At 45.2% G+C, this 24,564-nt stretch overlaps 1 protein-coding gene and 2 long non-coding RNA genes across 6 annotated transcripts in view; all 3 read left to right on the top strand.

Annotated features, from left to right (window-relative positions):
- The first annotated feature begins 3,415 nt into the window (after positions 1–3,415).
- LOC136009247 (uncharacterized) lies at positions 3,416–8,113 on the top strand. Its single transcript, XR_010610432.1, has 3 exons — positions 3,416–3,522; positions 6,984–7,091; positions 7,761–8,113. It is a non-coding gene; the product is annotated as an uncharacterized LOC136009247 (long non-coding RNA).
- A 502-nt stretch (positions 8,114–8,615) lies between these two features.
- On the top strand, positions 8,616–10,853 carry LOC136009246 (uncharacterized). The gene is made up of 3 exons (XR_010610431.1): positions 8,616–8,984; positions 9,770–9,846; positions 10,474–10,853. It is a non-coding gene; the product is annotated as an uncharacterized LOC136009246 (long non-coding RNA).
- A 1,080-nt stretch (positions 10,854–11,933) lies between these two features.
- The window catches only part of HIVEP1 (HIVEP zinc finger 1), a 133,532-nt gene continuing 120,901 nt past the window's right edge, over positions 11,934–24,564 (top strand). Inside the window, exons 1-2 of one of the 4 annotated variants that reach the window (XM_065667345.1) lie at positions 11,934–11,994; positions 15,940–16,086. In XM_065667345.1, the coding sequence (XP_065523417.1) occupies positions 16,047–16,086 (40 nt within the window). In that variant the 5' untranslated portion in view covers positions 11,934–11,994; positions 15,940–16,046. Of the gene's footprint in view, positions 11,995–12,998; positions 13,268–13,435; positions 14,141–14,169; positions 14,440–15,939; positions 16,087–24,564 lie in introns of those variants that run through there. The other 3 variants (XM_065667344.1, XM_065667346.1, XM_065667347.1) reach the window with 3 other exon arrangements.

Below are 24,564 nucleotides of genomic sequence, written 5' to 3'. Positions count from 1 at the left end.
GTAACCATCTATGCTATGTACAAGTGGTGCAATTGATTTTTGTAATCCCAGACAAAAGTAGACTCTTCTGAAGCATTGTCAGCCTGTGAAAAGCTTCCAAAGACTAAAGCTGCTGCTGAAAAGCCGAAGGGGTGGCCAGCTTCCAGCTTGGCACCCACTGCTAATGTTCCATCTACCTAAAATTGCCATTATAACATAGTTAGAAAAGGCGTTTTTCATTTCCTGCTCTGCACCGATGTGTAGAGTTACTGTGTGCTGTTAGCAACTAAGTGCCGGTTTTCACTTCAGAAACAGATGCCTTTTATTGAAGTCTGGATCCTGGCAACCCCTCTGCAACTACAGAGATGGAAAAGGGTGCAAAAGAAGCTGCCTGGACACAAACTTGCATGTGTGGCGCTCTTTCTATCAAGCTTTTCTTTTTCCGCTCTCCTTAGCTTTAGTTTCTCAGATGTGAGGCTTCTCTCCTGATACGACCACGCTCATACAGTGCGAAGAGGAGCACTCACTGCATCTCTCCAGCATGTGAGAGCGCTCCTGCTCTGTTATTTCTAAAGTATTCCAGCCCACCTCCATGAAGACATGCTATGCAGCCACCAGTCTCTACAGATCAGAGCACGATGGCCATTCACAGTGGCTGGAATTCAGTGTGAATACGATTAGTTTTCTCTGAAGCTGTTTCAGAAAATGAAACTGCCCTTGTCCTCTCCCTGGATAATCCCCTCCTGCCAGTGGCCATGAATCACCCTTGAATAACATTTCCGTATAGATGGCTTTGAAGTTCTGTTGAGTCATCTGTGCAATATGGGAGGGTTTGCCGTATCCTGGCTCCACACCTGTGTTTTCCAGAACAACCCTGAGGGAACTGCCCTGTGTGGTGTCCCACACTGTTCACATGCAGTAGCATACGTCAGTCTTCTTTGTCACCTCCATCTCTCTTTTCAAAGCTTAACACAGCTTTTGCAGGATTCTTGCTTTCCAGGTTTTAGTTATGTCAGGTCATAAGCACGTGTTTGCTTTATGACTATCCCTGCTGGTTGAAGATACTGCTGCCCCAAGGTATTGGATATCGCTCCTGTGCCGGAGGTCACCACTCCAGCCGATCTGCCAGCAGGTGGAAATATGTTTATATACACCATTTGCTTCTTTACAGAATTAACTCAAATAGTTAATTTGAGTTAATATAGTTTATACAGTTGAGTTAATTTGAGTTTATATAGTTAACTTAAACCACTATAGAAGGCAGTCTGAACTAGCCCACATGCAGTGCAGCACGGAGTGTGCATGCAACCCCTTCTGCTGGTTAAGCAGGATCTGTGAACTCCATGTGGGACATTAATGCACTCAATCACAGCTGACAAAGTACAGCAAGCAGAGGATGTTTATCCACAGCTTTGAAATACAGCAGACTTCAACCTGGACCATTGGAGGTGATGCTAGCGCATGAATGAGTTATTAAATATTAAAAAAATCCAACATAAACTGAATTAAAATCTCATTACACAAATTTGCAACAAAGAGGGAAGAATAAATGTAATATCTGAACTCTATTAAAGGATTTGCATTTGTATGGGAACATTTGCAAAATTAAATGTTTTAAAAATTGTTTCAGATGATTTGGCCAGGAATAATTATGGCGTAAAACCAGACTGTAAATACATAGAAAACCAAATTAAACCAGGACATGAGGTAAAGGAAGTTACTCATAAGAATAATTGTTTTAAATTTCATACACTTTTCTTTTTTTTCCAGCAGAAAAATGAAATGTCTTACTGCAGGGTAACTAGAATATAACCTTGTCCCAGGAAACCCAAGAGTTGCAAGCCCAATCCTGCATGTGTGTGTGACGTCTGCATGTATGTGTGCATGTTTGCCTGCACCCTGCTTGTAACAACCCAGCCAATGGCAATGGTAAGTCCTGGGAATGACCTTTTTATTTCAAACCTCTGGCTATTTCAGGATTCAGTGTGAGGTCCAGCCTGGGGTCAGACACTCACTAGCGAGAGCAAAGAGAAGGCAAACAGCAGGTGAAGTAATCTTTCAGTTAAAAATCAACTTAAGAAGGATTACAGTTGCCACAAATAATAGAGAGCAGCTTGGAAAGGTTACCCTTGTGGAATGGAAAGATCAAAGGCAGAATCAGTTTGGGGAAAATACCCTAAAAAGTGAGCGTAAAAGGTAGTAGTGGGATTAGAAAGCAGTAATGCAAATAAAAAGGAAGGATGGAAGGTTGTAGGAAGTGCAGAAGAACTATTTCCAAAATTTATGATGATTTGTATTCAAGAAAACTAGAGTCCTTGAAGAGATTTTAAAGTAGCCTAGATGTAAATTTGAATGCAGGCCATATTATTTGTAGCTTTGTATTCTTGTTTAAAAGTACTTTCACTCCCTTTATTGCCTCTGTGGCTTTCTTTAACTTCTTAACCTTTTGCTTGCTGTGTGGCATCAGATACCTTCTTAGAGTTATGGTCTATTCCAAGCCTTCGAGGATCTAAAATTGTAAGCCACATGCTTGGAAATGAAAAGAGTGGGCTTAAGAAACAGAATATTAACATGGTGACATATACACATTGTACATACAGACACATACATGTATATGTTATACATACACAAGTGTGTTCTGCAATTTCTTTTGCTCATTCTCTCCATCAGGGCCCTGAGGACTCTAACAGTCCTTAATGAACCTGACGAACCTCACCTCTCCACCCACCTTAAAAAGGGCCCAGAAATCCTTTTAAGTTCAGCTGGGCATCATCAACCCCTGTCTGAGCTATTTGGAGATCTCAACTTAGCCTTAGAGGTCTCTAGCTCAGACTGGCTAGGGCTGGTTATGGAGTCATTTTCTGTTGGGGCTGGTGACTGGACTCGTTTCCCAGCCTGAATCTGGCTCTGTCTTGTCACCATGGCCCTACCCGGATGTCTCTGGACCTGACCTAGGAAATAGCTTCCTAGTTTGACCTGTCCTATTACCATGCTTTGCATTATGGTCTGGACTCTAGACTGGAGCTGGCCACCACCTCTGGGCCTGCCCTGCTTGGCTGATTTGGGGCTGTGGGGCAGGCTATGGAATTGCCTTAGCTTCTGGCTTGCAATCTCTTGAAGAACAGGCCTGCTCTTGCTGCTCTCTGATAGTCTCTTCAAGTATGTTATGTGAGTGTGTAGAAGTGAGCTAGTGTGGCCGTCTCTACCAAAGCAACAGAAGATGGTGACTCCTGCCTGTTCTGCAGAAGCACTCTAACTGAAGTCATCCTTTCGCCTAATGAAGAAGTAGCTGTTTCTAACCAGCTCCTCCTTCCCCCTGAAGGCAGGAAAGTAGCAACAGAAGGCAGAGGTAAGGAAGAGAAGTCTCCAGCAGCATTGTTATAATATTACCAATACAGGAGAAAATCTAGATAATACTTTTATTTCCAGATGCAAAGATCTGTGGTTCAGATTTGGCTAGAGAACATTGCCCACAAATAAAGATAATCCTCTATTCAGTGTTCCACCTCACTGGCTTGAGCCTGCAAAGCATTGCTTGTCTAGGTAAGAAATGCATACTGATGTGGTTCATGTGAGTGTCTCTGGTGCTTAAGTGTTTAAGTCATACTTGTTGTTTCTTATCAGACTGACCAATACACTTGCATTTTATGGGTCAAGAGAACTGGGACTTTTCAGCAGCTGGTATTTCTGCAGTAGGCTTCCAGAATCAGCTTCTGATTGCTTTTTGTCACTGTATCCAGTCAATTCTGCACATCAAGGCATGGTTTTGGTCTCAGTAGTAACAGGACTAGGCAGCAGGTCCCAACTAACAGCAGCCATTTGCACCTCTATGTCTTCTCTGTGCTTGTATTGGGAGCTGCTTAAGAGGTGTACGCCAAAGAGTCAGGTAAGGGGGAGGATGATAGAGGAATGAAGGATGCATCAGTCCTTCCTCTCCTAACCTGCAACTTCTCAAAAGATGCATCCAGATTGGGGAAAATAAGGTGGAATACAAAATGTCTCTTCATTCAACCTGGGTAGGGAAAAAGTGCTTGTTCTGAAGTTGGGAGAGGAGTGGCGTGGAGGGCAACCAGATAAAGAGGTAAAACACAACAGAAAATGGGCCCTAGGAATGAAGGACTGGTTAAAAAGTGTCTGAGTGGAAAGGATATTTTAGAAAGAGAAAAGTTTATAGGCAGCTTGCAGGAAAAGGGAGATACAAAAGTGGGTACCAAGCATTTAGCCTCCATAAACCAGGCTGAAATTGTCATGCTTTATTCCACAGTCCATAGCAGTGAAGTGTTTCTGCATCTCTTGGTTTTTGTGACTAAAATGTTCTTGGCATCAGCTTTGGTTTTAATGTGATTGGTTTTTAAATGTAATTATAATATTTTTTACAGGTTTGTGTATTTCTATTTAAGAGACAGCAAAAGTAACGCACAGTTGTGTTTTTTTACCAGAGAAGGAGCTCTAAAACTTTACACCAGAATGGCACTACAGTCTTGATAATAAGATCATGCATGCTGGAGCATTGCAGGACTGGCTCTGAATTTATGAAAACAATGCCTCTGACTAGACAAAAAGCACAACTTGTGGTTTGTCAGCCCCCTTGATCTCAGTGCCTTGTTGTGCAAGCTGTTCACAGGATCAGATACACAATGTGGAACCTTAGATGCAGGGAGGAGGGGGTTCAGTTATGTTTCAATTCGCTATGAACTTTTTTTTATATTCAGTAACATTCACTTTCTTCTTCCTTTTGAATTTTACTGCAGAGGCTACAGTAAGATCATCAGGAACTCTAGGCATGAGTGGTTCCACTAAGCCGAGGGAATAACTCACATGTTCAAATAATGCCTGTAAGATTTGATACAAGAAGCCCTTAAGCATACACTCTGGCTTTCTGAGAGTGCACTAGTGGGACTTAACAGACATGCAAATTCTTTCCTGAAGATCTGCACAGGAAAAATTACTCCACAAGGGAAATACCTCTCTAGAGAGGGATTCACAGCTGTGCTACATACTCTTCCCCCTCTCTGCATTCTGGTGCCTGAAGCTTTTGGAGAGCTGAGCTGTTCTTTGCAAGCTCCTCTCCTAACTCAGCCCAGCATCTGCCTCATATGGCCAGGCTTTTTTATCTCAGGAGGCCTGGCTTCCATGCTGGATTTCTTCTGGTCAAGTACTAACTCGGACTTCTGTTACCCCTGACAAACTCTGTATTTTTAAGAAGTGAATGCATGCCATGTTTGGGATTTTACAGACTGGCCAGCCACTCCTGTAGAATTTCTATGGCAAAAATAGAATTTATATATCTTGAAGGAACTATGATGATTTAAGCCAGTGGAGGATCCAGTGTCTTGATTTTTCTTTTCTTTGTGTTGCCATTAGCTTATATGCAAGCTGAAATGTGCATCAGTGTCAGATTGTCCTCTCCACAAATGTACTAACATTTAATTCATCAGTATGGCTGTTCCACAGTTTGATCAAAATAACATGTATGTCATATTTTTGTGACCTAGAAAAGGCTTTAACACTTGCTGTGAAGACAGGGCTGGGGAACAATTAGCCTCTGAAGGTACTAAAGTGTGCTTTTTCTGTTGTACCACTTCTTAAGCCAACAGATAAACAGCTTTGAGGCGTGCTGTTGCAACCTAGAGCACATTTTGATGTTGCCTTTCAAGACATTAGTTTTTTAAATAGGAGAGTCAGTCAGTTGTGAAATGTCTTATTCCTTCCTGGTGAACAGGGGCTACAACTTGGATGTGATGAGCCCATGGCACAACTTTCTGGAAGGGATGCAAGGTGCAACTGGACCTGAAGAAGCACAAGCAGAGGCTGCCAAGCCAGCCTGGAGCAGCAGCTTGGCTGGGTGGGAAGCAGAGCTGGATGTCAGCTCTCTGGACTGCCTAATCCATGAAAAAACAAACCTAAAATATTCCTATCCCTGCTGCAGCCTTGAACCAGGTCTCTAATTGATATCACTGTTCCTCTCCTACGCCTTATTTTCCTCTGTTTTGTATGCTACACTAGTAATTGTTTATCAGTGTGTGAAAATGGGCATAGTCATGCTGCTGTGATAGGATTTTGGAAAATGAGATCCATGGCTTTTACAGTGTTGGTCTTGTGAAATTTTAGGACAGCTGCAAGGCTGCAAGTGCTGTGTTTTCAACTTGTATTCATTTGCTAAACATGTTCGGGAAATTTTCTACGCTCCTCAGCAGTGGAGCCTGACACTTGTTAGCCTTAGTTTAAAAAGATTTAACAAATCACTGGCCGCAGCCAGAGGAAATGATTTTTCAGGAGACCACACAAACAGGGAAATTACATAGCAGGATTATGAATAGAAAGGCACCAAGATCATTCAAAGCAAAACCATATGTTTAGTTATTGTTGTAGCCATTTGGATTTAAGGAGGACTAAACATCTTTAAATGATGTAAGTAGCACGACTAACAAAAGGTGCTATATGTCTGGCTTGTGATGCACCACTGCAAATTCTTCCTATATTATTTGAATGCCACTTCAAAAGTCAGGGGAACAAGGCTAAAGGGACTTGAAGCTTTGTTGTTGATCTATGCCTGGCAAAGTAAATATTTCAGTAATCAAAGAAGCTTTAACTTGAGATTTTTTTTTTTTTCAATAGAATGGGGATTTTTCTTTCCTCTTTCTGGATTCTTTTTATGTTCACATCTGTACTGGGAAGAAAGCAAGAAAAAGATTTCCAGAGAAAATAATATTTTGCTTATTTCCTTTTAACCCTGCAACCTTTGAGCTGCAAAGCTAACTTAATGTGCTCAGAATATGATGTTTAAAAGACCTCTCCTATACACATCTGTGGCAAACATAATAATAGAGTGCCATTAAATGGCAAAACTACTTGGGAAAGAAGGCATGGGATGAAATGCTTTTTAATCATTCAGATATGTTAAAATGTTTATGGTCAAATCTAAAGAAAAAGCATGCCACTGAAAGCATCTTGGCAAGGTGCACTTATGTTAAGCATGTATGTGTCTTCTGTTTCTTTAACAGATAAAAGGCTTAGCAAAAAAGTGCTGGCAAACCGCACCATATTTAAATGAACAGCTCAGAACCTAGAGCTACTGAGAAAGAAAGATCAGAGTGAACTGGCGAGCTGAGGTAAAGGGGAGATGCAGTGGAAACTATGAGCAACTTTATGAAAAAGTTCAGAGGTGGCAAGAAACCTGTCTAGCTCAAGTAAAAATACATGGGTGAAAGGGAGGAAAAGGTCTGTGAAAGTACAGAGCCTACCAACCTACAGAGAAAAAGTTATTTCTGGAAAGACAGAAGCAGTTTTCAGTGGAAAGCTGAAAGCTCTGGGACTTGCTTTTCATGCCTACATCTACACTAACTACAGAGCACCAGCCCAAGCTCAAACTTGCCTTGTGTTTGGACACAAGACTCTGCTCAGGGCCTTGGGTGAGCTCCATCTCAGGGAAGAGGGAGGCTGAGCTGGCTCAGCCCTTTAATATAATCCCAACAGTATCATAGCCTGCACTGAAAGTGAGGCTTTGCCTCCTCCCAGATTCTCTATCCCAGATTTCAATTCCACGGGGCAATTGCCTCCCTCCCAGAAGGGCTTAATGCCACATCCCACAAATGCTAGATGTGGGGTGTGCTGAGTGCAAGGCATTCATTACATAGCAATGGGCCAGCCTGCTCCTCATCCTGCTCAGCACAGGCCAGCAGCAGCATGGGCACAGCAGACTGCCTTTTGGAGAGGAAAAAAAGCAGCACTGGTTTAACCAGCCTGGTGTTAATTTCTTTCTTATTTTTAATTCTCCTCAGACTTTGGCATGCCGTCATGGAAGATTTGGCCAGGCAGGGAGTGCGACCAGTTTGCAAAGTACTGAGGATGAGTCTCTTGCTCTTGGTCTCACCCTGTGTCTCTGCAAGGAAGATGCTGCATGTGATGTGGGCATGGCACTGGTCTTGCCAGAGCTTGCAGTACTGAAGACCTCAAAGGCACTTTGACAGAAGGTGTTCTCAGCTAGTGCTTCGCTCTGTGGCTGGTCTTTTGTCCGATCCCTTGTTCTTTGACCAGATGTACAAGGCCTTGTGTGCTGAGAGGAATGAAGGCTGATGTAAGGCCGTGGTGGTGGTTTAGGTAGGGTGAGGACTGCTTTCCCTGCCTGGAGGAGCTGCTGCTGGGAAAGCTCCCCTGCAATTGCCCCTGGGGGAGCACCACAGCAACTGGGGCTCTTCTAAGGAGGGAGAAGGAAAAGTACTCACCAAAACAGTTTTTAGCATAGCATCTTAAACACAGGCATTCTTGTCCCAGACGCTCTGATATCATTAAAATCAACATCATGTAAATAACTAGATATGGCATCAGCGATCCTGAAGTTCATTGAAATGTCTGGCTAACAATACCTGGAAAAAGAGTGAAGTCAGTGAATTGTGCTCTATATTGCTTGATTAACCTGAAGCTGGACAGATTTGCACCTTTCCTTAGCTGCAGGGGTCTGCACCAGTGACCACTACAGTGTATATATGCTATGTATATATCTATGTTATAATACCTATATTTATATGCATGTATGTATAGCTGCAGTGTATATATGCAAGTACAAAGTAAGATCAAAGTTCTTCGATGAAACATGTTTCCATTATCTAATGCCAGTTTTCTCTGAATCAGAAGAAACCAATATGACTTACAGCGCAACATAAAAGCATCCTCCCCCTTCCACCTGCCCTTAGGCTATCCTGCGAGGGGAGGAGATAGAGGACATTGCCATGTAAAATGTCCCAATCAGGACCAGTCTTGGCTCAGAGCAGCAGGGTGCAGGGAACAGCAAGCAGCAAGGCTCCTGCTGCTGTCTTTGCCTGCCTCCAAGAAAGTGTGTGGCCACTGCTGACAAGGGAGAGCTGTGAATATCTCGGGTGACAACTACTGCTGGAGAAAAGGGGGAAAATTACCTCCCTTAGCAGCAGTGGTTCCTGCCTTATCTCTCCCGCCCCACCACAGGAGCAGCAAGCCGCGGAAACACTCTGAGCACCAGCTCATACCAGGTAAGCCGAGATCCTCTGACCTTCCTCTAAATAGCACTGAATGAGGAGCCTCAGAGCACAAGCTAACAGGCGGCAATTTCGAGTGAAACCTTTATGTTAATTCAATACAGACTACTTAAGGAATTTCCCTTCTCTGAGGAAATCTCCACTTCTATAGAGAAATAGCGCTCAGTCTTGTTATTTCTTTTGAGAACTTCGGAAGTTCCCTCAAAAATTCCCTGAAGCCTTAATAATAGAGATTCCCAGTAGCGTGTCAGGATGTAATGTACAATGTAAAACTTCCACATTTGATGCTCGGCATAGTTAGATTTACCACACTGCTTCACATTCAATATATGCCAAGAATTCTAGCAAAATCACATGCTGTTCAACAGGAGATTTATAATGGGGTGCTTAACGATGAATTATTTAAAAGTACCTAATCTATCATGGTTTCTTGAGAGCCTAATGTGTGTATGTGTATATATTTATATGTAAAATACCCGTAAGCCATCACAGAATACCAGTTTCTGAGCGTAGAGGTTTTGAGCATAAAACTAGAGGATATTTAAATATAGGTATCCTACTGAAAATGCAGTGGAGTTTTAGAAAGAAAAAAGCCTTAATAACCTTTGCTGTTCAGATACACACACACACAGTCGTTTAAAGGGAATCTGTATCCTGTAGGGCTCCTCTTAGGTGAAATTTTAAACATATCTAAATGCAGCCATGAAGGATTTCTTTCAGTGTGCATATTGATGTGGCATTTTAAATCTCACTGAAAACTTTCACAGAATTTCCCTCAGTTTGCAGGTTTGAGAAGATTACTATGTGCCTCCTACTAGCAATCATCCACAGTACTTTGGGAAAAGTACTTTACTGAGTGGGTACACACTTCCTTTTTACTGATGGGAAAACAGATGGAAAAAGACAAAGTGTTCTGCCCTGTATAAGCAGCCTGCTGTGTTGCCTTTTCAAAGCCCTTGGGACTCATATTTTCTACCTGCCCATGGGGAGCTTGCAGGGCTGGAGGCAGCTCGTTGGCCCCTAGTTCAGCTCACTTGAGGTGACCAGGCTGAGGAGCATTACCAGAGCTCACAGCTGCCTCCTCAGCCGCTTTATGAAATGGCCATGGAAATAACCTCACAGGGCCAGCCTTTAAGTTGTTTTGTGCTCTGACCCAAACTGGCTTTGAGATGACTCAAAGGCTGTTCAAGGGTAGATTGGCTAGCACCATCTGCATGCCCCATGCCTCTCTGTGGACCTGTCTCCTTTCTGACACCTCATGGAGTTGGTCTTGTAAAGGCACTTGCGCTTGCTTGCAGAGGAAGGGCACCTATTGTATTCCTGTGCACATCAATGGGGAGAAAGGGCTGGATTTTCACAGTGCTGGGTGGGATGCAGTTTGACGACTTTCAGTAGAGGAACAGTTTCCTGCTGGCTCCAGGGAGTCTGCCGTTGTCTTTCATTTCAACTTGCACATTGAAGCATCTGTTTTGAACTTACTTAGGTCCTTGTGAAGAGATGAGTGACACAGGACTTCCTCTGGCACCAGCAGCAGCTGTGGTGGGTCCTTTTTCCTCAGACATCTCATGAGGAAGGGCCAGCATCTGCTGCTTCCTCCCTGATGACTGGTGACAAAAGCCTGAAGCTTTCAGAGAATGAGTGGCAGAAGAGCCAGATGCCATGTACTACAGAGGCCAGCAGGATAGACTTCCAGGGACAGCTGAACAGAACAAGAAGTCCAGACCTAGTTTCAGAGGTCACTTTATCTCAGGTTTGTGACTGGTATGCTAATGTAAGTTTATGGCACCTGCAGGGAAGTACTTGAATTGGTGCTTTCAGGCTAATTTTGCTCTTTGGCAAGCTGGAGTCCTATGTCTATAAAAGCCAGAGGAAGAAGAAACCAAACAAAAGAATCTTCATTCACTACTCTAATTAGAGTTGTAGAATACAATGTTTCTCCTGAAGATACTGTCTGTGGATCTGATCTTTCATGAATCTCTAATTCTGTGATGAATACCCTAACTGCTTGGTTGCAGTGTGAAGGCAGGTTGAACACTTTTGCCTCTTGCACAGTGAACACTTCTGCTGCCTCCAGGCAGGAGGCAGGACAGGTTACCCACAGCAGAGAACCTGCCCCCGTTGTAAGCCATAAATGTAGGGTATAATTTAAGGGAAGTCAAGAAGAAAAATAGCCCAGGGCACTGCCTGTGGCTAAAAGCTCAGCCCGAAGCAGTGTCGTATCTGTCCGCAGCTCTGCAGCGAGCTGCTCTGCATCTTCTTGGCTTGGTTTCTCCCATGTGAAAGGGGGGTGAAAGTACCTGTCTGTCTGGTTAAAAGCATTTTGAAAGGAGGCCCTGTGAAAAACTGGAATACTCTGGAAACGGTGGTCATGCTCTCTAAGGCAGGGTCTGGTATGGACCTTACAAGGGAAGGGTGTAGCACGGCCAGAGCGCTTACAAGCTGAGCGCAGGGGCTGCCAGGGGAGCACGGGCACGGGAGGAGGAGGAAGAGCAATAGTGAGGTGATGCAAGAAACGTTTAATTGGGTTTATTTGCTGAAGGCATCACGTGCTGGCTCCAAACGCAAAGCCCAAGCGGCAATCACGAGCTGCCAACACCTTTCCGTCAGGGAGTTCGGATTAAAGAACTAAAACGCGAAAGTCCCCATCCCCAGCGCCGAACCTTCCCCCCACCTCAACCTTCTGGGCGTGCGAGGAGAGGAGAGCGGCACGGCGTTTCCCGGGACGGGGGGGGTGCAGCCGTGGGCCGGGCGGGGTGACCCCGCAAGGGTCACACATGCGGGCTGTGCACACACGCACAGCTGATACAGGAAACCCCACGGCGGCGGCTCAGCCTCCAGCCTCCCCCCCGCGGCAGAGCCCGCGGCCCGGGCCAAAAAAGGGGCGCCGCGGCGGAGAGCGCCGCGCCTCCTCCTCGTATTTCCTCCCCCGCCCACTTCCAGCGGCGGAGGGGCTCGCTGCCGCCCGCGGTGCAAAGTTAGCCGCGGCAGGATGCTCGGCGCGGCGGTGAGTTTCACCGGCGGTGCCGGGGCGCGACGGGACGGGACGGGACGGACAGGGCGGGCGGCGAGGGCGCGGGGAAGCCCGGCCGGGCGGGCAGTGGGGAGGAACCTCCGGGATGTCCGCGTCACCCGCGGCTCTGTGCGCCTCTGTGTGCCTCTGTGTGTGTGCGCGTCCGCCCGTGCCGGTGCCCCGGGGGCCGGGCCGCGGCAGGGGGGAGCGCGACGCGCACCGGTGCAGCGCCCCGAGCGGCGGGGGGCAGCGGTAACTTTTGTCCTAGAGGGGAGGGAGGGGGAAGGCGGCGCAGGGCCCCCCCCACCGTGGGGGACCCTTTATACCCCTCCCGAGGAGGCCCCGGCTTTGGGGGTGGGGGCGGCCCGGGACACTGGCGTCCTCGCGGTGCAGGCGGTTACGGGCAGGGGAGCCGCACGCCCCTGTCGTGTCTCGCGCTGCGCCGCCGCCCCCCCTCCGTGCACCGGGCCGCGAGGAAACCCCCTCGGTGACCCCTCCCCTGACCCCTCCCTCTCTCCCCCCCCCACCCCCCCCAGCGCCCTCCCGCCCCGGCTGGGGGAAGGGGGCGGGGCCGGGAGACCCGGTGACGTCACTGCTCCGGCCCCGCTTCCTGCAATAGAAAGTGAGAGAAGGTAAAACACCCTCCCCCCCCCGCCCCCCCGGGCTCCCCTCCCCCCGCCAGTGACCGGGGCGCCTGTGGGGAGGGGCGGGGCCGGGAGCGCGTCTCTTCCCCCGAGGGGAGCCCGGGGGATGCGTCGGCCCCCCCGCCGCTAGCCCCGCCCCGCCTGTCAGGGGAGGCTCCCCCCGCCCTCCCCGCATTGTGCGTGTCCCCCCGCCGCGGGGGGCTCCCGGGTTGGCCGGCGCCCGTGTGGGACATGGCGGGGGCTGGGGGGGGGAGGAAGGCCGGAGGAGGGGTCTGCGCGGGAGGCGGGCGCGGCGGCGGCAGGGGGCTGCGGAGGGGGCCGTGCCGGGGGGCGGTGCCTTGGCCGGCCCGGGGGGACGGTGCATGGAGGAGGGGTGGGTGTCGGTGCCGGGCTCTGTGCGTGTGTGCCCGGGCGCGGCGGCGGCAGCGCTGGGTCATGTTTGTGTTTGAGGTTGTCAAGTGAAGGAGGTTCCCGGCCCCCCCCTCCCCCGCCCGCTTCCCCCCCCCCCCCCCCTCCCGCCGCCGCTGCTGCTGCCGCTGCTGCCGCCGCCGCCGCGCAGGGGTCGCCGCGCTCCCCGCCGCCGCCATCAGCCGCCGCTGCCGCCGCGCCGGCCCCTCCGCCAGGTTTGCAGCGGGCGCCGCGGGGGTCGGGAGGGGGGCTCGGGAGGCGCCGCGCGGAGGGGGGTGCGGGGCGGGACGGGTGCTCCCCACCGCCTCCTTTCCACCTTCCCCCCGTCCGTCCGCGGCCGGCGCCCCCCTCTGCGCGGAGCTGCGGCAGCCACAACACAATGTGTCCTCCGCCGGCGGCGGGCGAGCGGGCGGGGAGCGGGAGTCCGCAGGCCCCGCTCAACCGCCCTCCTGTATCCCCCCGGCTCCGCCTGGCCGCCGCGGCACCTCCGGGACGCGCGGGGACTGCGCCCGCCCGCGGTGTCCCCAGGGGAGCCGGCGGCACCCGCCGCCCAGGGCGGGCTTGTCTGTGCGCTCTCCTCCGCTTAGCAGCCGCGTTGGGGGTGGTGGGGACTGCGGGGAGCCCCGGCCCCACTCCTACCGCCTCCCATCCCCGCCGCCGTCCCCGCTGGGCGCAGGGCTCCGCCACCCCCCCTGGTCCCCCGTCCCCGTCCCCCCCCCGGCATGTGTGCAGCGCTTTGTTCGGTGCGGCGTTGCAGAGGGGTTTTCCCAGGCTCCTCCCTCTTTATTCATTCATGTTTTTTTTCCCTCTCTCCCTTCGCTTTGCAACGCTGCTCGCACATACCGACGGCTCTCCGGGTCCCGCGGGGGCTGCTGCCTCCCCGCCCCGCTCCCTAATGGCATTTTTTTGGGGTGGGAGGGGAGGGGACATGTATGTGACCGCTGCCTTTGCGAAGGCTCGGTTCTCTCTCTCCCTTTTTGTGCTGTTTAAACGAAGAAGGGGAATGAGTTTTCGCGTGGGTCCTGCGCGGTGTTTCCGCCGTGGCTTTCACACGGCCATCCTTTCCCCTGAAAGAATGAGTCCTGCTGGTGAGCGGGGGAAATCGGTGGTTTGAAAGCGTAAATAAGATGTCATCCGTGCTGCAGGGGAGCATCGGGAGGTGCTCACGCTTTACGGATACCCGTGAGGGGGGTGGGGGATTTCAAACTCCTGCTCCTAACAACTTGCATAAAGAAGAGACTGGTGGTGATGAGAATCTTTAAAAACCTCAGCCCGGCAGCACACAGAGGAAAGAGGGGGCTGGGGTTCAGGGGCTGCTTATTCCTCCAGGCAATCCAGCCTCTTCTCTGCATTTCCAGCTTGAGTCCGAGATGAGGAAAATGGACCTGTTAGCATCAGGTTTTGTTTAATTTCTAAATCTTCCTGTTAGCCTTGCAGATAAAGTGGTACGGGAAAAGAACTTGACAGGCTCTGTGCTCTGTTTTGGATTTTTTCCTTGTTTTTCCTGTAACATGCAGTAACACCCTAGTGAAGAGCCATCAGTCAGAGTAATATTTTCCAGCCTTCCTTTGTGTCAGTTGCAGTCAGTTTCTTCTCCGGTTTGGGTCCTTTTATGCAGCAACAGACAAAAGAAGCATTAAAAATTAATGATTATATTCCTCAACAGTGTGTAGACTGAAGGGGTGATTGCGAGTAGTTTATTTCAAGTGGGTTTGGATTCCATTTTTACAAAACCATGTTTGTCTTAAAACCCCAAAACCCACCACAACCACCAAAATTAATACTTGGGAAATACTAAAAATTCTACAGAAGTCCTCCTTTGAGTAGCTATCCTTAATTAACTTGGCCATATTAGGGGCAGTTCTGAAGAAAAAAATCTGTTAACATGTATTAGTATTACCAAGTGAAAAGTGGTTAATTTGTTTTGTTCAGCTGGAAGAGTGAAACTGTACCGGTCATTCTCTTTTGTAAGTTGTTGTCTGTAAGTCAGTTTGCCATAGTTCTGTGTGAGATTTCACATCCTGTAGCATTTCAGAAACTGTATGCTACGTAGTGCTACTTAATCCTAATGAAACATAATGCTACTTAAACTGGAGGCAAAGCACAAGAATATTTGAAATGTAAGAAAGTTTTGTTTAATCTTGAGAAAAGAAAGATGTAGATTTGGGGATTCAGATATAGGTTTCTGCCAGTATATCACCAGATCTGTGTGTTAGGCTATTAAAAGAATTCGCTGGTCCATAGGGTTTCTCTGTATTGGGGCTTGTAAATCTGATCCTGTAAATGCACAGCCTGCTGCAGCCATGCAGGACCATGAGTAGAAGCTTGCTGTGCAACAGCTTGCAGGTGGATCAAGAGCCAGTGTGATTCTCTGCTGTATGCTGTCATTTTGGAAGAGATCCTATGGGGAGTTATTCTGCACTGGCACACTCTGTGTGAGGAACCTGGAGGTAGCTGATGTTACTAATAGGTTGGATTATTGCTGGTGCCATGCGTGTTTGCCCTCTGCTCTGTTCTCTCCCCACCCTGAGATGAAGATCTGTATCTTAAAGCCTGATGTCAAGTTTTGTTTACTTTTTCTGGATTTATTTGCATGGGACACAAGTTGTTGGAAGACATTTTCTGGCTAGAAAACAGCTGACAAATGTGGAAAAGTGTCTTAGTTTTCTCATGCTTCCTGAGTAATCCCGAAAGAGTTTCACCCTCATGTAGTTTTCTTTAGATACAGGAATGTTTCACTCTGTAAAAGTATAGGTACAGAAATACTTCTTGCTCGTTGCTAATTTCTGTAGCCATTTGAGGATGAAAGGCAGAAGACAGGGATCTTTGTTTTCCTTACTAATGCATACATCTTATAACCTTTATTTCCCCCCTTTTTTTTTTCTAGCATACGGATTAACTGACCCCTTTGACAAGTTTATGGAGCTGCCATCTCTCTGCTTGCTGTGCTTTCCATTTCTGAGAGAAGAAAGTGGTGTATGAGATTAGAGGAAAATGCCTCGGACAAAGCAGATACATCCCAGAAATCTGAGAGGTATGTAGCTCTCAGCTGAGGAAGAAAAGCTCTTGGGAAACTCAGTTGCAGTTTCAATTACAAGGTTAAAGGAGTTTGTATTTAAGAAGTCTATTTTGATCCAAAAATAGTTTGCAAGCAACTTTTAGGAGTCGCCTGCTTGACAGCTCTAATTTTGAGAGAAATAAGTAGAATCTGTTCTTATTCCTGTGCTTGATAGCGTTCTTGATATCCTCCAGCTTACAGCAATAACCAGTATGAACTTTGAAAAGGCAAAGGAGGATGTAGTTTCCTTACCAGAGAATTTACAGTTGAAATACACAGGGAGGTGGGGAATGCACATAACCTAGAAGGAGCATGAGATCTGACAGCCCCGTAGTTGTTTTTCTTAATAGTAATCAGTTTGGCATGCTTCTGAGGTGACCAAACTCTCTTCCCATGCGTGCCTCCTCACTGTTTATCATCTGTTGCCTGTGCTACCTCCTGCTTTGCTAGATTTGACCTTGGTCTCCTTGCTGTCTTGCCTTCATACAGCCAAATGGTAGCTTGTTGGCTGTGGAAAAGAGTGCGCAGGCAAACGACCCGCTCCACAAACTGGTGAGGTTACATGTCCAGGCATTTCCTTGAACAAAATCCCAGTGCACTTAACCGAGCTCAGGACTGGCAGATGAATGGGAGGAATCTGATCCTATGGTTATTTGTTACTGTCACAGTAGAAGTGGCCCTGAAGGAATTAAATGAGGGGAAAAATACAGGTCAGTTGACGAGCAGACGTGTATGGTGAGGGAGAACACACTTCCATCCCCACCTTCCTACGCAGCTTTCAGGAGAACATGCTTCCACCTGCACCCTCACGTGTACTGTCACCAGCCTTCTTAATGTGAATTTTACTGTTGCAGTATGGCAGCATCCCGTCAGAGAATAAAAGCGATTACAAAACCACGAACAGCAACATAAAGTTTTAGGGGCAGGAGCAGTATTTGATTCCGGTTTTAACTTTTTATGCCAAAACCCCAACAAGCATCCACAGACTGCTGCTACCACTAAGAATCTCTGCTGGGGGAGGCATTTTTGCAGTGTCTTTCCTCACAAGTGCTGAGTAGCATTTTTTGGTGGGATGGATAAACCTGCATCACAGATAAGGAATTTCACATTTAGGTGATGCCATTTCCTCTTCTCACTGAATGTGAAGCCATAAATTAGAGCCCAGTTTTTAATACTGCAGCTTACCAAGTTGCTGGCATAGCAGAGCTTATATTCGCTGATCAAATGTAAGAGTGATCTAATTTTAGTACTGTGATACTTACTCTTGTATCGCTTGAAACTTAATAGGAGTTAAGTCTGTTGTAAAGCTTTCTATTCACTTACAGAAATGCATTTAAAATAAATAATCTAATTAAACTCTTAACTGTGTAAGAAATTAATTGCTTTTTTATTTCCTTGCGTAATTTCCCCAGTCATTTAGCTTTTATCACACCCTGTAATAGCAGTTTTCATCAGTTCCTATTTTTCCACAACTAATGGAGTTCTTGAATGAATTAAGATGGGCTAAATGTTGAGAAGAGAAACAGAGGTATACAGTGAGACCGTAATTTGAAATTATGTTGGAATGGCTAAATGATTGTTAAAACTACACAGGTGCTGCAGACTTAAACACATTGTGAGCATATACTTCTACTGTCATGGCTTATTATAAGTGAAGTGACTTGAAAAATCAGTTTACTTCTCATTAGTTATGCCCTATTTCCATTTTTAGTCTAGATAATGAGGAAAACTGGATTTCACCTTCTTTAGTCATCAGTCTCTGAGAATACTGCAGAGAATATTTGCTTAAACACTCAGTTTTTGTTGGAACTTGAGGAGGCCAAAAGATTTCACAGGCCTGTTTTCTGACAGCTTATTTTTATATACACAGAATTAGACTCATCTGAAGTTAACCCCCTTAAACATTAAAACTTTGAAAAATGTGTTTTTTAATGCTGTGGTTTAATTCAGGGTAATTAGTACTGATGATAATGAAATATGCAAAAAAAAAAAAATGTCTGTGGTTGAAGGTGAAACTCTGCAAACTGTTATGTTTTATAACTTTCGAAAGACAACAGGTGTGAGATGTATTTTTATGTTAAAAGGTATTTTTAAGTTGTCTAAATGTGATTGTCACCTTTTGTACTATGTACAAAGAACACTTCGTGGCTTTACCTGGCTTCTTCTTCCCTTGTCCCAGCTCCTGTCATTGCCCCATAGCAATCAGATTACCATCAGCTTTAATTTGACTTATCCAGAGCCTATCAATGTTTAACTTTTTGAGAGATCACAGTTGAGCAACCCTGGACACTGTCTACCTTGTTGTGCATCAAATGAGTTACTTGGGTTGCATTTGCTGTCCAAGTCAGCCTGGAGAATAAACAACCAAGTCCAAGAACCTAATGTATTTTCAAAAACCCAACACAGTCACTCTCTCCCTCTCCCACAAAAAAAACACACAGAAAAGACCCCACTGTAAACACCTACCACCACCACCACTCTCATTAGTTAATTTGAGGTTTGCTGCAGCATAAGAGTAAGTTTTGAAGGTTCTAGTATTGCCTGTGTTTACTGTAAGCAAACTTCTTGTCTGAGGAAAATTTAATAGCTTTGTTTAATATAGGGAGCTAAATGTAAGATTTTGGCAGGAAACCTTAAGGCTCTCCTTTTTGTGACACGGCTTGATTTTACTCATTTTGTATACTTCTGAGAGAGATGACAGCCCTTGGCAGATTAGCAATGGCCCTGAAGTATCAGGATCCATGAAGATCAATTTTATTTTGTGTGTGTTTGGAAGCTTTTCTTTCTTTTGTGTGCCGAGGTCATCTTCTGTCTCCTCCTCCTTGGTTTTCACGGAGTATTTACAGATGTAAATATACAATATAGTACTGTACTAACCTGATTTTATAGCAGGAAAAAACCGCAAACCTGTATCAAGAGGGCATGATATGGAAAACATTATTTTGCAAATTTGAAAAAAATACTAAATTAGTTGGCTACTCCTTTTTGTGACTGTATTAGTGACGTGGTTTTAATGCCTACCTCTGAGTGTGTTGTATCTGAAGGGTACCAATAAAGTACTTTTGTGCTTCATTCATTTCATTATGTTTTGTCATATCCGCTTTCCCTGCTTCTCACTTCAAATTCATCCTTAGGGGAAAAATGTTGCCATCACCAGTGTCTGTTTAGGTAAAAGGAGTTGTGCAGTGTCAGGTTTGGTCTCCTGACTAACCTGACAGTTGTGGTCATACGCAGCAGTAGAGATGAGTGGCTAAAATTTGAGAACAATTGCAGTTTTGCAGGTCTCAAAAGGATATGGGTTGGATGCATACAAGTTGTGGTAAATGCTTAGTAGTTTGAAAGGTGAAGGCCAGAGGTGTGCCTCGGACAAGCCTAGCATGGAGGGTTACCTGTCCACAGTGTGGCTGGAACTGAGTTTATAAGCAGGTGTTCCTGATGTTTAGTCTCTTAAGTATTAAAGATGCTTATTGTATTGCTAATCGAAAGCATCATCATTCCATGCTGCAAAAGAGGACAATACCTGGCTTATTCAGACATTCAGAGGTTGCCTTAATTGACTTTACTTGTTTATAAAGTTTTAGCTCACTAAAACTGACAAAAAGACTACTTTGCATGTGGTTACTGCCATTTATTTATGTGGCCAATTGATACACAGGTGTAACAAAACATTTCACAAGAGCTGTAATGTATTCCCAGAAGTACAGTTACATTAGAGAATCATGCTTTTAGCAAGCAGTGCTGAGTGGGCTTGGTTTGTTGTCAGATGGTTGTGAGAATATGGAAGGAAAAACATGGTTCTGTTTACTTAAAAGTACCCAGTTGTATAGTTTAAAATGAAAACTTACTTACGTGCATAGTGTTTAGCACACTGCTCTGATTCACCAGTACAAAACTGTAACAAATATTTTGAACTTCATCTCTTGATAAGCTTTTTGTTATTTTTAAGGGGACAAGCTGTTGCTGTTTCTGTTTTTCCTTCTTAATCAAATGCTTCTGTTTGAAACAAGTGGCAGACAGGGCCATGAAGTTCAACAGCCATCTCCAAATCTTCTAACACGTTGCATTTGATAAGTAAATTTCATACATGTGTATGTAGTTTTGCTAAATAGCTTGGTAGCTTTGCAGTAATCTGAAAAGTGTGCTTAAGTTTTCTAGAAAGCTGGATACATTTTGGGCCTTATGATGTCCGGAGGAGCTAGGCATCTATGTCGCAAGTGTGATTTAGCAAAGGCTTTTTGAGTTTGCTTAAAATTGTAATGTGCTTTCAGTACTGAAATAGGCCAGTCTACACTAAAAGCTGACAGCTTGGTATTTCTTATTAGTGTTTGGTCGTGTAGTCTATAAAACTTGAGTATCGATTGGTGTGCTGTGCTTCAGTTCATGATTTGCATTAATTACTTAAAAAAAGCTGACATTTCTCAAGGCCTACTTCTGTAATTTGTGCTTGCATGGTTCAGAAGAAATGTGCAAGCACAACATTTGACTTCTGGGTCTTGGTATTCTTTCTGAGACAAAAATAATGCTTCAGTTTTAGAGTATTTCTGAGGGGTTGTTGGTGCAGTATTGGTACATCAGAAGTGCTAGTGGTCTGTGCTCTGTGGTGTACCTGTGGATATCTGTAAAGATGTTGCATATGGCTTACTAAATTTGTGAAGCAGGTATAAGACACAGATGGAACAAGAAGTCAAGAGTTTTGATTCAGTGACTTTGTTACAGAAATACCCACTGATTTGTTAGCACTTCTTGTTTCTCTGTGTCAGGTTGTTTTGTACACGTCTGCAAACCAAACTTGAACCTAAAATCTCCATTGTGGAGATAGAGAGAATGCATAGCTCTGCTGGTGCGTTGTCAGGTGAAGTACCAGCAGATCCACCTGTAATGTAATGAACAGACCAGATCTCCTGTAGACCATAGAAATACTCACTGTGCCTCATATTTATCATCTGGGATGGTGGAATTACAGTGTTTCTGTTTTTTGGTTTGTTTGTTTGATTTTGGAGGGTGTGCGCATGTTTGTTTTTTGTTTGTTTTACTTGTTTAAGATCTCTAGGCTGGTTTTTATGATGTGCGTGGTCCAGCATCTTGCACATTAGGGACAATCTTGGCTGCAGCCCTTAAATTTTATTGTAATGTGAGTAATATCTGTATCTTCATGTGAAGAGCTATCTAAAATACTCTTGCAGTGTAAGAAAGGCTGGATTTAAAGGTGTAATTCGCGCCACTTTTCCATCACTTGTCTTGTTGTGTCTCACTGTTCTGTGCCCCTAAACTTATCATGTGTTTTCAACAGGGCCTAGTCCTGTTCACTGCACAGGATGGGTGGGGTTTGTGTCAGTGGCCACAGGTGATGGACAAAAACCTGTTGAGGGTGGATTGCAAGAGGGGAAAGAATGGTAGGGTGGATAACACTGTTCAGTGTTCCCTTGAGACAACTGGGTTTAATTGCTGCCTCAACCACCAAGTTTCTTGTGTGATGCTGAGCAATTCTGTTACACCAAACTAGTGCAGTCAGCCACTAATTGTCTGTGCTGCATTTTGCCTGAGTTGAGATGCACAGGCACAAATTATGAGGTTTTCCAAGTGCATTTGGTCCACTGTGGCTACAGTTCGGATGTAAAACACTGCAGAAGTGCAGTGTTGTGGGGTTTTATTTTTTTTTTGTTGTTGTTATTGTTAAGAAAGAAAAAAGGTCTAGGGTGACTTACGTTGGAGATCCAGTATTAGCCAACACTTTATGCCTCTCTTTTCTGCCTGTAAATTGGAGATACCATCCCATATCAACTTCTCAGGGCTCAGAAGATAAAGTTGTTACTGTTGTGAAGCAGACACTCAGTGGCTAAATAACGGAAAAGATGATACAGAAATTGGTAGCAAAGAGAGCCAAGCAGTGAGCACAGCCCATTTTGTGCACTGGCTTAGTTTGTGTAAACACCCTTACTTTTGGCATTCTCCAACTTCTTGCTGCTTCGCTTCACAGCCTTAATATTTAAAAGGCATTCTCAAAGCTTACTTCCTAGCTTTTAAAATACCAAACTAAAACCCCAAGAAATTGTAACGTATCGAACCACAGCACTTCTCATGTGAGTCATGGAGTTGTTGGGACCTCAAACTGCAGCATAGGCTCTTGCTGTGGGAGCTATGCAGCATGCTGATGGCTCACCAGCGTATGGACCAGGCACTGGGGAGCAGAGAAAGAAATTGCTCCCATCGGTGAGCAATTTTGCAGAGTTTTGAGCTGTTGCTGAGAAAGCCCTGCAGCCAGGAGGGAATACTCACTGCAGGAAAAGTCTCTAGAGAGGAACATCTTTAATGTCATAATTTCCCAGTTGATTTGGAGTCTGGTTTAAGCCATTGCTGTTGAAGGAAGTGAAGCAGTCCTGCCTTCACCCACCACAACTGCTTGTTGCCCTCCTTGCTCCTGTGTGCTGGCCTTGCAGTGGAAGGAGTGTGTGATGGCATCATCACGGGTAGGGAGTATGTTTTCTGCTGGGCTGGCTGCTTCCCTGGTGGTGTACTCCTGCTGTTGCTGGAGCAGGTGGTGTTGGCAGCCTGGGAGGGACAGCACAGAGTCAACGTTGTCCCAAGCATCTTGCTTGAACTCATTGTGAAACTACGGTGGAAATCTCTATTTGCCATGTGTAAGCAGCAGGCTTTTCTGAGCTTCTTTAATTGTCCAAAGACAGGTATAGATTTTCATAAGGGTGACAGAAGGTTCATTCCTTAATTCTCTTTTCTTTGCTTTTCCCTCCAGAACCTGCTTCTACTGGTAAATTTCAAAACTGGGAAGTGATGGAGGTTTTTAATGGATGACTTTAAGAATTTTAGTGTACTAGTAACCAGCAGGAAACTGAACTGGTCTCACTTTACACCTTAGTTAAAAGTAAAATAAAACAATCCCTCTAAAATTTGAAATAGAACTTTAATTCAGAATAAACAAAATTTGGCTAATATGGAAGCAACTAAAAAGAGGTCCAGAAAACCAAACTTGATTGTAGCTGGTACTGTCAGCTTTGAATATATATTTATAGTTTTCCACACATGCCTGCTAAATGTTAGGAGAAGCAAATGGGGCCAATGTGGAGAGAGTCTGCTGGATGCAGGCAGTGGCAAAAATAAGTGCTTTCAGAGGGAATTAAAATAACATGAGGAGCAGTGATAAGATAATGGGATTCCAGCTAACAGGTTGCAAGAATATATTCTTGCAAAATTCTTGCCTGCAAGAATATTGATGGAAAAAAGAGAGTGGAGGAAGTAGCTGTTCTCTTGATAGGAGAAAACAAAAAATTGTATTTCTAATGGAATATAAACCCTTTACAGCTGCAGTTAGAATCAGGCTGAAGTTGGAAGAAATCGGTGAAGGGTAAGGTTAAAAAAAGTTTAACACATACAGGAAAAAAAAAAAAAAAAGCAATGACTCAAATAATCATGGAATCATTTAGGTTGGAAAAGACCTTTGAGATTATCAGGCCCAACCATTAACCTAGCACTGCCAAGTCCACAACAATATATGCCAATACATTAACTACAAAAGGTATTTAAAAAAATAATGCAAATTAAGATCACATAAAATGAAACTGCTGTGCAACACTAGCAGTTTAGAGATAATGTATCTTATGAAAGTCTAATACTTAATTATGGAAAATGAAATACAGAGCATTAAAATTAGAACTGAACAGTGAACTGGAGCTTGAAAGCTATGTTCAAGCCAGTTAGATTTCATTCAGAATACAATGAACTGGAAACAGCTCAAATCTGTAATTCTGCCTCACCTTTACATCCTATATCTTCTTTATTGCTAATAGGCTGTGGAGTAAGAAGTGCTACAGAATTTGGCATTTGCTGAAGCATGAACTCCAGAGTTTTAGGAAGGTCCTGGGAAAAAAAAAAATATAGCTGTGAAAGGAAAAACAAAAAGTAAGTTTTCACCAGTTGCTCTTTCAAACATTTCTATTAAAGCAGGCAATTGGCTCTGGGATGAAACTGAGTCCAGTCTTTTGAGACCAGGAACAATGGCATTTTGTAAGAGTACAGCTTTCTTATGAGCATTTAGAAGAATATGACTTTTTGGTTGGTTGTTTTTTTAAATCCTTGTATCTCAGATTTTGGTTTGCTGTGGGTGTATATGCAAGGTATATAAGTAACTGTTTTAATGTGTGTGCATGCTGTATGTGTGTGTGAACTTACTTGAAAAACGAGCATCTAAACAACCAAGCAAAAAAGAAACAACAGCCACTTCTAATATGTAATCTTTAGGAATGAACATGTAAATAGCAAAATAGAATCATAGAACAGTTAGGGTTGGAAAGGAACGTAAGGTCATCTAGTTTCAACCCCCCTGCCATGGGCAGGGACACCTCACACTAAACCATGTCACCAAACAAGGCTCTGTCCAGCCTGGCCTTGAACACCACCAGGGATGGAGCATTCACAACTTCCTTGGGCAACCTATTCCAG

Source organism: Lathamus discolor, chromosome 2 (assembly GCF_037157495.1).
Source record: "Lathamus discolor isolate bLatDis1 chromosome 2, bLatDis1.hap1, whole genome shotgun sequence".
NCBI lineage: Eukaryota > Metazoa > Chordata > Aves > Psittaciformes > Psittacidae > Lathamus > Lathamus discolor.
This window is presented reverse-complemented; position numbering and strand designations above follow the sequence as displayed.